Source organism: Echeneis naucrates, chromosome 10, assembly GCF_900963305.1.
Source record: "Echeneis naucrates chromosome 10, fEcheNa1.1, whole genome shotgun sequence".
NCBI lineage: Eukaryota > Metazoa > Chordata > Actinopteri > Carangiformes > Echeneidae > Echeneis > Echeneis naucrates.
Window position 1 is genome coordinate 4,172,282 of NC_042520.1, and position 13,474 is coordinate 4,185,755.

Genomic DNA, 13,474 nt, shown 5'->3' on the forward strand with positions numbered 1-13,474 from the left:
GTACACATCCAGTTGCCATGGAGATGCCAAGTGTAGATATCACTGAACACCTTAAGGACTTCTCATCCAACAATGACAATTTTCACGACAACAGGGCAACTCCATCTCTTGAGGAAGGTGATGTGATCTGATCGAAACCTCTACAACAGCCATTACGTAGAGCGTGTGGAGGAATTGTTTTTTGTGTTTTGATTCTGAGGTTACCAGTGAAGGTGGCGATGACTTATCAAACTATTCAGAGTGAAAAGATACTGGTAAATATCAAAAATCAGACAGAAAGAGAGCCGGCCATGTGCACTCACGATGCACGTAGCCCAAACGACTGTAACTCCTTTGTAAGCACGGTTTATTGGCACACATAATGGTAAAGCATACATACCAGACATCAGATATGACACTGAACACCTCTGCTATATAATGTACAAATGGTGTCTAATAATACTAGGCTCAAACATATTTAGAAAGGTGTTAGCTTCCTTACAAATGCACAAATAAATACCCATAAGATCCAATTATATAAAGACATCCGTTGTTGCCTTCTTGCCCATTTTCAAAACAAAAGTCCAACAAAAGAGATCAGGGATATAGTATCAATTCAATGAAAGATTAAAGAACAATTGTGAACACAAATACAGGGATCTCAAATAATTTCTGTGGGGTGGATGGGATTTGATCTGTGCGTCATCTTTAAAATGTAAAATTGGTTTCTTCTCGTGTCACAGAAATTAGAAGCGATATGATTGTGTGACATTGTGGTTCTTTTAATTAAATTTGTGGCTTTGGTTCTGCACTAGCTAAAGAGGATGGAGAATATTTCATGTTTTGACAAAAGCAAACCAGTGTCCATCCAAACCACCCTACAGAAATACAAACCTCCTGTACAAAATAAAACAGCTGCCATATCCAAACTGGTTTCAGTGGCTGATTTACAGTGGACAAAATAGATTCCACCTCTATTTACAGAGCTACAAACCTTGTAACAGTGTTCCCAAACTGATCAACCAAAACGGAAAATCAGACTGATGCGTTTTAAAAAGTACATGTATCAAACAAAATAAAAATCCTATAAAATCATGCAGGAAAAGGCTTTAGTATCAGTTTGGGAGTAGGTCTTTAAAGGGTAAGAAGTCCAATTTTCAAGGTGGGTGGGGGCGGGGGCCGGGCGGGGGTGGGGGTGGGGATCAACATTAATGCATCAACGTGTGTCGGCAAAGTTCACATACTGATCGGCAAAATTACAACGTGATTGCAAAGGATTCTGAGAGAAGCAAAATACCAATAAGACTACGAACACAATCAAACTGGTTTGCATGAAATCACAATCTGTGACGACCGCAATAATGTGGAAAAAACAATCCTTGGACCCGATTTTCCTTCATTTGAAAGGAGTCCATAGTGGTAGAGAACTTTTATTTCCTCTTAATTGGAAATGGAAATAAACAGCAACAGCAGAAACAAACCCAACAGCCGACTGAATTTTCAATTGAAAATGCAATTGCCTCAAACAATGTTTCATTTGTTTCCAATGTGGTCAGATGCTTCCGTTGGCTGTTAAAAAACACCTTATCTTCTTCACACTGAGCTTGCTATTTTTTGAGACATTTTGTTTGTTGTTTTTGTTCTTCTTTTCTTTCCATTGTCTATTGCCAGCGTGATGACTTGTGACCTACAGGTCAACCAATCACAGCTGTGGTATTCCACCAGACAAGAGGTTTGCAACTGAAGGTCCGAGGAGGAGGATTTGATCTGGAAATTTTCCACTGCATTCTTGGGGGGGGTTAGGGGGGGGAAGGGGAATGCCCACACCTTTCTGGATTTTTTTTACAGTTGCATATGACTCGTATGCATTTCTTGTCTGAGGATACTGCTGTGCAATGCTGCCAGTTCTCAGTGTTTTCCAGGATGTTACAGTGATTCATAGAAGAAGAAAATATCCAGGACGGACATATTTTGGCTGGACGTGCCAGCGATGAGTTTGCAGGCGGGGGGGGGGTTCTGATTCAGTACAATGTTATGAGGCGTAGAAGCACTGCCCTCGGGGTAAATGGGGAGGTTAAAAAGTCCAGTCCACATGGAGTCAAGGATCTGTTGTTTTCTTCTTCTTTTGTTTTACTGTGAAGGCTGGGGAGCTGTGCTCTCAGGCTTGCTGTCCTGGGCGGCGGGGGGTTTGCTGCTCCACGGGGCATTGTTTCCCAGAGCTGGGGAACTATTGAAGTCATCCTCGTCGTCCAGGCCGTTGGTGGCATCATACTGCGTATTCTCCAGACGAGTGATCAGACGCTCATCCTCGTCCCCAAACTCGCCACCCATCAGGGTCGGCTCGCCCACCACCATTACGTCCTGGGCAGAGGAGGAGACACACAGAACACATTTAGGAACTGAAAAGCATAAGGTGCACGCTTTGTTTTTTAAAGGTTACATGTGTAACAGTGACTGAGGAATGTAATGTTTTGAGCTTTTTATTTAACTAGAGGGATTTTCAGTGACACAGTAAAGTGTGTTTCTTCTGAGAGAGTACACGGGTAAGATAAAAAAAAAAAAATATCAGAGATGGCACCATACTAAGTTCCATTTAGTAACCAGGGCAGCAATCTAGAAATACAGCAGCTTAGAAAAAACTCACTTTTAAAATATTTACTAAACCCCTATCCCAAAGTTAGAGAATACATTTTTATGGAAGGATACTTTTGTTGTTTAAGCACATTTTGATTTTTGATTTTATTATTTTTTGTATGCACAGCCATCTATACATATATATCTTTATATTGCAGAGATCACATTCATACAGATTTCTTATTTGAGAACGTTTCTTCGCTAAAGCTGCTTTTCCTTTGTATGCAACTTTCAAATTCTTTGAAACTCTTTTAAAACTTGCATACAAATATAATCGATTATAACACCGGCAACCATGACATGCTTTTGGTTTTGTGCAGGACCAGCTATACTTAGCCTTGGGCAGATTCAAAATTAATATGCTAAAGTGAGTGAGAAATCACCAGTGAAGAAATTAATGCATATCGGTTTCATCTAATTCTCAGACCAAAGCATCACCTGAATATCAAGTGAATGCACATCCACCTAAAAAGACTATAATAACACACTACTTCAAATAAATTAATATGCATGCTCTCTAATTTTCAGGAAAACAAGAATATAATCAACCAGCTTCTAAAATTGAGGACTAAACATCACAAGTGTTACAAAGAAGTTTAGAAATCGAGTCTTTACAGTTGCAGGTTGTGTGTGTTGACAGATGTTGGTGTATCAAGTGAACCCATCCGTACGGTCGACCCCTCTCGAAGAACTCTGCAAATGAAACCATCCCGTACAGAGAGCAGATTCCCCCACAGCTCTGTAACCACCCCAATCAATACTCATCATGTAAGACATATTTCACAGAGATCTTCCTCTCACAGCGGGTCAAGGAAGGGAAGCTGAGAGATTTATCCTTTATCCACTGATATCTGTGACTCCTGTGACATGACGGAATCCGGATAATTCTTTAGAGCTCCTAGGCATTTCATGGACAAAGTGATTTTGTTGGCAAACAATCACTGAAGCGTCATTTGTGAACTCAATAATTGATCAATAGTCTCTGAATCGTGGGTGGTCTTTGAATCTCATCTTCCTATGACTGACTAAGCACCTCCCTGCCGGCGAGCCCCAGCGCCACCCACAGTAACCTGGGAAGAAGCTGTACAGTTAAATGGAGCGCACGCTTCACTGGCCATGTGTGTCAACGCTGCCCAGCTTGGGAGATCTTCGTTTCAGCCATCTCCTCTGCACACACACACACACACACACACACACACAGAAATGCACTGGCACTCAAACCAAGATAAGCCTACTGTACAATCACACCTTAGTACACAATGACACACCTGAACACAAACACAGAGAAAAACACTTAAATGTATGCTCAGATTAAAAGCTGGGTATTGTACACAACAATTACACATGCAAACACAAATCTTCCGCACATACAAAAAAAAACAGATTTTGTACACAAAAATCACACAGAACAAACACACATCAAGGATTGGCCCGGCAAGGATTGGTGTAAACATCCAAACAAAACTAGACAACTTTGCAAACTCCAACACTCCCGCACTCAAAACTCAAAATATGCACACACACTTTGATAAAGAGCACAAATGGGGAGACGCAGTTTATTTATTCAAGCCATCCCTGAACCCCCCCAAGCGACCACTTCTACACCCCACTATGCCTTAATCAGGCTAATTAATTTAGGTGAGCTTTTCAACTAAATGACAATATCCACACTGATTTGTCAATTTGCATAGCTAATTAAGTCATTAGCTAAAAATGTGCTGATTGCCAACAAGCCTTGCATTCACCATCTGTTCCTGTGAGGAGGCCTGTCAACCTACTTCTGGCCAATTTTGGGTCCAAAATAAATAAATAAATAAATAAATAAATAAACAAACCCTCCAACAATCACAGCTGGTGGCTAGTCTGAGACTGGGGAGTGCTAATTGTGAGCTAATTAATACGGTCTACTCATCTACTCATCTCATTTAGAGTTAGCCTCCGTGCTAGCTAAGTGGCGGGCCTTTGAATGGGCCAACGGAGCAATGAACGCCTCCCTGTTCCCTTCATTCAGTGAATGGTGTCATTAGCATGCCGAGATTAGCGCTGAGGAGCCTGGAGGACAGATTTGCTCCTCAGGCCTCCACAGAGCAACAAGTGGGAATTTAAAGGGGATGCAGCAGGACTGCAGTGATGACGAAGAGAATGTAACCGTCTCTTAGAGCGATTGAGAAGCAAAAAAAATGTAAGAGTACTGAATAAAGTTTAGTCAGCTGGTCTGTCAGGCCCGATTTCTTCTGTGCTGGTTAAAATTTTACCGTTAACTTTTCCTCCAGGCTAACATCATTAAATACAACTTTAAGGAAAAGAATGGGTTTATTCTTTATTCATTTCTCTCGCTCTTTTTTTTTTTTTTTTTCGGTGAAAAACACTGTGAGACAGCAATGCGCTGGTCGGTATGTTGATGCTTTCAGACTTCTCTCCCCTGTCTGCAGCTCTCAGCCCCCTGAACGCCATCCCGACTAAATTTGCTGGGGACTATTTTAAGCATATGTACAGCAGCAGGATGGCGCAAGTCGGCTCGAGTGAAAAGGAAACTACAGTGTCTTCATGCTAACGAAGGAAGATGTCACCCATTGCAGCAGTGAATTTTGAACAGCATGTGGACAACCATGGAGCTCTGTGGCGCAGAGAAATAAGACACATCAGGCTTTGGATACACAGACAGTACTTGTTAGTGAATCAATTCACTGTTTACTGGTTTCTGTTGACAATGAAAAATACAGAATGTCACCAGCCTTATTCCTCAAGTCTATTTTTTTTTTACAATACAATTCTGTTGCCAAATAAAATTGCTATGAAACATTCCCAAGCTCAAAGTTGAGCATACAGTCAAGCTTAATAAATCACGTCTGCCTGTGCCTATTGATTGTAAATTGATTGATTAATCCATCTTCTCTAATATAGAACAGTGTAAATGTACTAAAATTTTTTTTTGTGAGGTTACTGTTTAAAAAGAAACTCTAACTTTAACCAGGTACTGCAGTTAAATAGGACATTACGACACCTTCACTTTACATTAGCGTCTTTTTTTTACTTGCTTCTTTAAACTTCTACTCATTTCAAAGGCTAATATTGCACCTTTTCCTTTAACTTTAGTTTCTCTTTATTTCTAAAGCTATCTCGCTATATATAAACAATTTAACATCCAGCAATATAACATACATTGTTCTGAAATTAACCATTCTGCATTTTTTAGATGAAGTTCTTGAAATACATTCAACGCGTTGTATTGCAAATTAAGAATATAAGGCTTTCACTTGTAAAGAATACTTGCATATTGTGTTGGCAGCATTTTCACAAGGTACACAATCTGACTTACTTCCTCCACCACAGCTACTGTCTGCACACGGCAGACGGACAGTTAATTAAGGGTTCGGTCTGCAATACGTTTTGTACTTGTGTCCTCCAAATACGTTGGCTGACGTTGGCTTGCAGCATTGAAATGAGAACCGCTGCTGATGGCTGCTTTGGAAACGGAAACACGCTCAACACTGAATTCAAGCCACTAGAGGTCAGTGTTGCCCATTCTATTAATGTACCCCCCAGCACCACCACCACCACCACCACCTTCCTTCCCCCACATCTCCTCTCCTCCAGCCACTGGCAGGCCCCCCACCCCCCTTCCCCTTGCGAGGGTCCACTCCTTATTGTCATTGGGCTCACGTAGGCTTGTGCTCAGCCACAAACGAACAACTTCTCAGACAAAGACAGCAGGCGCACAACATATGTAACCAGCATGTTACCAGCCACGCTGCCAGTCTTTAAGAGGCGTGTGAATGCAAGGCATGAGTGCTACGACTGGTGTATGTCTGGATGTGTGTGTGTGTGTGTGTGTGGGTAGATATGGGGGGGGCAGTGATGGAGTAGAGTGTGTGTATGTGAAGGAGGGCTGGGGGTGGAGGGTGTATACAGATATCGGTGATAATGAGAGCTGGAATGGAGCCAAACTGCCTTCTAGAGAGAAAACAATTGTGCACGCTGTGTGTATGTAAGTGTGTGTGCATGTGCAGGTGCGTGTCTGATGTACAATATGTATGTGCGGGATGGAAAGGAGCGGGTAAAAGAAGAGAATGAGTGCAACAAATCTCAGAAGATGACGGGACAGCTAACCTTGGGACAGAATATAGAGGCAGAGGACAGAGTACCTGTGTGTGCGTTTGTGTGTCAGTGAGGGAAAGAAGGTGTTTATTCTTTATTTAGAAACGCTGCTAAAAATGCCAGGAAGATCATGCTGTTCTCCAGCCACAGGTAAATGATGAGATGAGCAGCCTGGTTGGAAATTGGAGAAACAGGACTCGCCAGTGGTAAAATGACTCATCCGAATGGGATAAAGAGTTTTTAAAGTGCCACAGTGTCCAGTTGTTATCGTGGTTAAATACTGGAAAAGTCCACACACACGCTTTCTTTGTGCTAACATCATAAGATGCAGCTTTTTAGGATGAGACTCATGTTCTCCAGATTCATTACAGGTTTCCAGTGTTAGAATTTCCTTCAAAATTTAAGAGGAAAGACGAATTAATAGTATGTACACATCACTTCTGAGAGACAGGGTGGCCATACTTAACACACTGAGTATAGAAAAGCATTAGCACCCTTAAATATCCCATTAAGCAGAATTAGTCCTCTGCAAAAGACGAACACGCATTAACACAAAGCAGCAACACTTGAATGTCAACAAATCCCAGTTATGTTCGGTAACAAAGCACTTTTTTAGCTGTGCTGGAATGACGCGCTCAAAAACACACCCGTTCGGCACCGGCGTGAGTACAGAATAGTAAATTAGACGCAGGAGTGTTTGGATAATACAACATGTGTATCGTGAACGTATGGCATAAAAACTGAACTGTGCAGACGACACAACAACACAGCATCAAATCCCCGAGGGCATCGCCAGACGTGGTGTAATACTCCGCTGTTTAAGAGGCTGTTTAACCTCTAACTGTGTCAAGTGGCCTGTAATGGAGACACGTAGCGAAATCAGACATTGATACCCTGGCAGACAGCGCGCCGAGTTATAGATACATACAGTGGAGTATGGTCGGCACGGTGGAACAGTGAGCTCGCAGGAAAGAAGGTTACGGGTTTGACTGTGTGGGTTTCCTTCTGGTGCTCAGAAGATTAGGTTGAATCCTGAAAAAGTGAGTGTGCGATAGACTCTCTGAAGTCAGCTGGCATTGGCCAGCTGTTATCATTACTGGTTTTTAGGTTGTTGAATCACAGATCTCAGTGGCCAGTAGCCGCATACGTTACTGTCACTTTATGTTTTGGGTTTTTTTTTTTTTTTTAGATTTTTTTTTTGAGTACTTCTGCTCCTTGTATTTTTTTCCTATGCCTGTGGTTGCTGCTGTAACAATGAATTTCTTGTATGTGGGATAAATAAAGTGCTATCTTAGCTTATTACGAAGCGCAATTTGTTTACTTTTTAAAAAAATAATAATACTAGTATTATTATTATCTGAGTTTCGCTTTCACTGCAGTGGCCTTCTTCACATTCCTACAGCTCGAGATTTGCAAAGCTGTTGAGTATTAGCTACCAGGCCTCTTGGCAGTTGCGAGTTCAGCGCCTTGCTCAAGGGCATTTCAAGCGTGGTGGCTGACAGAGGGCAGGGTGTTACTTTTCCCTCCCACATTTTCCCATTTCATTCTGAGATTCAACCCTTCTTTTTTCAGACCTCTAGGCTATGGCCACTTGGTTGAGCAGCAGGGTCGGACAGGTCTTTTTTAAACGTACATATTCTGAAAAACATGCACACTGGTGGAAAATTAAGCAACCAACTACATATCAACATTCGAAGTGCTCTGCAGCAAAATGAACACTTCAATTCACCTCGTTGTTTGTTATTTATAAATTGAGCTGCTCTTGTGCTATTTTTTACGTCACTTGTGTCACTCTTTATGATTTCTGATGAGTTCTCTCATTGCCCTTTGGGACAAGATGTTGTCTGTCTAACTGCTGAAGTTTGAGTTTCTTTTATACCCTCTCTTCCTGATGGTTCTCTTTTATAATTGCAAATAAATCAAACCAAATAGCTGTGATACCATTAGGAAGTTATCGTGCCTTTGTATAACCCTGCAAACATGCATTTGGAGATATAGAGAAAAGGGAAAAAAGAGGAGGCAAACCGAGTGGAGCTGATGCTTACAGGTACCTGACTGGAGAGGCTGAAGTTGGTGGCGGGGCTGCGTTTCTTACTGGCAGTGGTGCCCACGCTGCTGTTGGCGCTGCTGGCTGAGTTCTTCCGTTTCCTCCTCTTCGTGGTTGTCTGTCGGGCAGGCTCAGCTTTGGCACGACCAGCAAAGAGAAACAGAGGCAATGCCAAGAACATAATGCATACAGACGGAGACAAGGTGTAGTTCTGTGTGCAGTGCGGTGCGTGAGCGTGCGAGTGCGAGTTAGAGGTCATACACTCGAGGCTCGGACAGGCAACATCAGATGTAGAGAACGCAAAGGTGTGCAAACAAACTGGCCCACAGCAGAGAGCGCACACGCACACACACACACACACACACAAAGACACACAGCACAAACAAGAGTGACTAGTCCACAATGATCCATGCTTTGTTTTCTTCAGAGGTGAAACCACGCGAGTGTTAACATCTCCCAAGACATGCACTAGTAAGAAAGAACCCCTGTTTCATTTGCATAAATGCTCAACAATGGACCCCGATGATCAACGTAATGTAAATTTGTTAATCATTTCAGCTCTGCACCGATTGCCATGTTCCTCAATAGCTTGAGCCAGATTAAAACTGCTCTGCTGAGGCAGAAGGCACATTCATGTTCGTATTAGTGAACATGCTTTTGTACGACATCCATTCTTGCACATTTGTTGCATTTCTATAGCTATGAATTGCTAATCATTACCATGTTGTTGTTGTTGTTTTCGTCATTTTGGTAAAACCAAGACTGGAGAAACACGTTGTCACATGCACATGTAGGCTGTGTTTGGTATTCATCAGATGTGTTAGTACTAAGTGGACATGCAGTTGAGCATCCATGATAAACTTTCACACAAAAATGTATTTCATGGCATTCCAATGAGCACTACAACATTGCTTTCATATAAAACTACAGACAGTTAACAGTGTAAGAGAGAAGATACCTTTTTTGTGATTTGTGGGAAATATTTCCGTTTTGAAGTTCTGTGGGTGTCCAGCTGAAAACCGGAGCCAAAATCAGTTTAATTTTATTCAGGTTGTGGAATAATTTCTTTAACAATTTAAAACAGAACGAGACCAGATACAACAGAGAACAGGGAGAAAAATAATTGTACATTCAGTGCCATACAGACGCAATTTAACACCACTGGGAAACTTGTGTTTCGATGAAAGATGTTTTTCCAATTATGAGCTACACATAATTCCTAAAGGTGCAATTAAACCACACGTGAAATCACTATTATTAAAAACATATAAAGTGATGACACAGGTTAATAGAGATCTTGGAATTTCTCGTATCTATGAAGCAATTTATGTAGTGCATAATTTATGAATACGTGATTTAGCAAATTCTGCCAACATCTGTTAGAAAACATTATGCCTTTTAATCTCAAGAGAGACAAGAAAACACTGCTGTGATCTTCAAACAGATGTCTGAAAATGAAATACATTTTTCGAGGTTCTTACTAATCACACCAAGGGAGATGCTTTCATATTCAGTTAGAACAACCAGCGACTCATGATACAAACAAAACTGAAACTATAAATCAGAGCCAAACAATAAGGGGCTTTTTCATCAGCATCTTTCGTCTTTTGATTCCTGACTTGGACAGACGTGGGGGTTGGAGGGGGGGAAAGAAAGGAAAAAAAAAAAAAAAAAAAAGCGGGTCTATTGTGAGAGACAATCATTTCTGTTATCCAACCGGTTTCCTCCAATGCTGAACTGGTGACGCACTAAAATTACTTCCATTTCCACCAAAAGGACTTATCAGAGCATAAATGTGCCTGTGACTTCCTTCCTGGCAATGAATCCCAACCAGTTTTCCAAGCCGGAGAAGAATTGCAGGAAGAGGGGAATAACACGCTACCAACAAGGAAAACCGCAGTTGCAGCTAAACTGCAAAGATCGGGCAAACTGAATGTCAAAATACAGACAGACGACATGACCCTGAAAAACAGAAAGATAAGGCCAGGCTTAAAGGAAGAGCTAGACTTGCTAAATTTAATGTAATACAACAATAACACAAGCTACCAAGGAGAACTTACATATGAAATAAGCACTCCAGATATTCCAAACTTAAAGCTGGATTTGATATAAAACTGCATCGGCCATAAAAGATCTCACATCAAGCTGTGTTCTCTTTCCATGTGCAAAATTAACCATTAATACAGGTCTTTTTTTCCCCTCTCAGACTTTATATTCATAAAACGCTTTCCATGTTTTTTTTCTCAGTTTTTTCTTTTCTTTGAAGAACGTCGCTGACGCTGGGGAGCTGCTGGTCGGGGAGCTGGATCTACTAGTTTGATTACACCCAGCAATCTTAATTAAAGTTACACAGGTCTGAGTCAAAGGCTTTTTGACTGGTGTTGGTTTTTAAAGACATCTCGTCACGGCTCGCTAAGCATTGCAGTAATTTGCAGCCACTCCAATGTGTCCACAAAACTCCGCTCACTCTTTCTCCCCAGTTTAAGACCACACAGCCAATTTAAGCCTGATATTTTTTAGAAACCACCCTTAAAGCATCAATCATAGAAAGCTGAGAGGCCTGTTAAGATTGGCAAGGATGGGATTTAAAAGGGAATGCTGAATTCTGATTAATTTCACATACCTGACAGGCAAAACAGATTAGGAAGGAATTAATACCTATAATGGCAAATTTGGATACATAAACGAGGCAATAAAAACATAGTCAGAGAAAAATATTCCTGTTCCTACAAATTGAGTGATGCCACAGAATTAAAGGCAGCGTCTTAAAGGAAGCAACTGAAATGTCTGGCAGGGGAAATGATTAACACAGGATCCACAACACATTAAGGAATGTAAATGTCTCTGTTGTCACTTATCCAAACTGTAACTGACACCATTTTTATCTATTTGTGTTGTCTGTTCAGAGAGGCCACTTTATGTTTACGAAGTTAGTAGCTAAAAATCTTTGGTTAAAAAAAAAAAAAAAAATAAATAAATAATAATCTCTTTTCGCATATATCCATGTCCAAATGAATATTAATGAAAAACTTTATCGACATCACTGTGACAGTAAAGACGGACTCAGGAGTAGATAGTAGGTAGTTACCTGGTGGAGCGACCATTCTCTGCCATTTCTGGAATAGGCATGTCTTGAGACAGTCCCGGGGGCTGAGGTTGTACGTCTTGTGCCTTGACATGAGCTCCTGCATGGGCTCCAGGATGACACACAACTGCACACACACAGCGGGACAAAAGACACGCTGAGTTAAAGTCGATTTAACATTTGATGGGAGAACAGAAACAACGGCCATAAAAAGAGTTTGCTGCTTAATTAATCACCCCAGACTGACTTTGAGTGATTAATTGTGCAGTAAATCTAGCTTTTTATAGACGCTGTTCATAAAGTACCTTTAAAAAACAGGTTTATTGTCAAGTGCTTCAGAAGTGAGAGAGAGAGATGGGCAGGATGATACATTTTAATATAAGCAGCTTTTGTTGAGCTATTTACAACTCAACAAAATGTGAATGACACATGCATACTCACACACACACACACACTCACGTGACTTCTCTCTCCTTAAACACAGCGGACACACAGAACGATCCCCCGTTCCCACACTCCACTCCAACAATATTTGCCCGTTAAAAGACCTTAAGTACAATATTCAGTCAGGAGAAAACTGTAAATCTCTGGTGCTCTGCAGTGAGAGGAACCAGGGGTCAGCCTGTCATCTTTAATACATCAGGCTTAGCTTATCCAGATAACATCTGGATCACATTAGAGGCCGGCCAGCCCACCTTCTTCGACAGCAGCAGCCATCCAGATGCAGCCTCCCCTGTTCATAACCTCTGACTGGGTGAAGTTCTGCTGCTCTTTACCAACATTCCTCCAGCTTGAGAAAATCTTGACCGTTACCGAGGTTGAAAAACGAATGTCTGCCTGACGCTGGCTCCTAAAGCGAGTCAGTCCCCATGAACTTCCACGTTCATGCGTCCAACTTTACAGCAGAAATACATACTTGCAGGGTGAATTCTCACACAACTCATCCATTTGAATTCTCTTTCCAAATGACAGGTGGTTCAGCGTATGCTAGCTCCTGGTCTTTCTGCATTTTCAGGTTAATCTGGATTGCAGTGGGGTCAGGCACTGACGAGAATTGCTACTCTGAGCACCGGAACCACTCTTAACAAAATTATGCCTGCCCCTTCATTTAGCGTCTATGTCTGTTAACACGCTTCTTCAGTTGCAGTTGTGACAGTTTCTATATCAACAATTTAAGCAAATTCGAAAAACTATAGAGAATCCTTTCTTGTGCATACCGTATACACTCGCGCCATTGTTCCCGTATGGATTTAATGTTTAACTCTTTAGCGTGTCACCCCACGCTCTTTCATCCTCCATTTTGCGTCACATCTCTGAAGTCCGTTGGCGAATAAAAAAATATTGTCCCTGAAAGGCTGAAAAGGGAAGGTGTTGGTTTTATTGGTGAGTAAAGTGAGAACCTTGCATACGAACTGTGAGGAGACATTCACCTGACTGTTATCATCTGTTCTGCAGCAGGAAAGGCAGCTGCAAAAAGGCATGGGGTAGAGGTGACGGAGGATGGATGTCTATAGGAGATGGGGATTCACATTCTTCGCTCTACCAACAGTCAGTGTTTCATTGAATGATAACAGCAATCTTTGCAATGACCACAAGCTTCTGAGTACTGCCGTACATCAGTGAGGCACCAG

General features: G+C 41.6%; 1 protein-coding gene across 6 annotated transcripts in view; it reads right to left on the minus strand.

Moving 5' to 3' along the window:
- Positions 1-338: 338 nt before the first annotated feature.
- The window catches only part of ldb2a (LIM domain binding 2a), a 93,345-nt gene continuing 80,209 nt past the window's right edge, over positions 339-13,474 (minus strand). Inside the window, exons 7-10 of one of the 6 annotated variants that reach the window (XM_029512066.1) lie at positions 11,847-11,970; positions 9,717-9,770; positions 8,763-8,893; positions 339-2,340 (exon numbers count right to left, since the gene is read on the minus strand). In XM_029512066.1, the coding sequence (XP_029367926.1) occupies positions 2,110-2,340; positions 8,763-8,893; positions 9,717-9,770; positions 11,847-11,970 (540 nt within the window). In that variant the 3' untranslated portion in view covers positions 339-2,109. Of the gene's footprint in view, positions 2,341-8,756; positions 8,906-9,716; positions 9,771-11,846; positions 11,971-13,474 lie in introns of all 6 variants that reach the window. The other 5 variants (XM_029512065.1, XM_029512064.1, XM_029512063.1 and 2 more) reach the window with 5 other exon arrangements.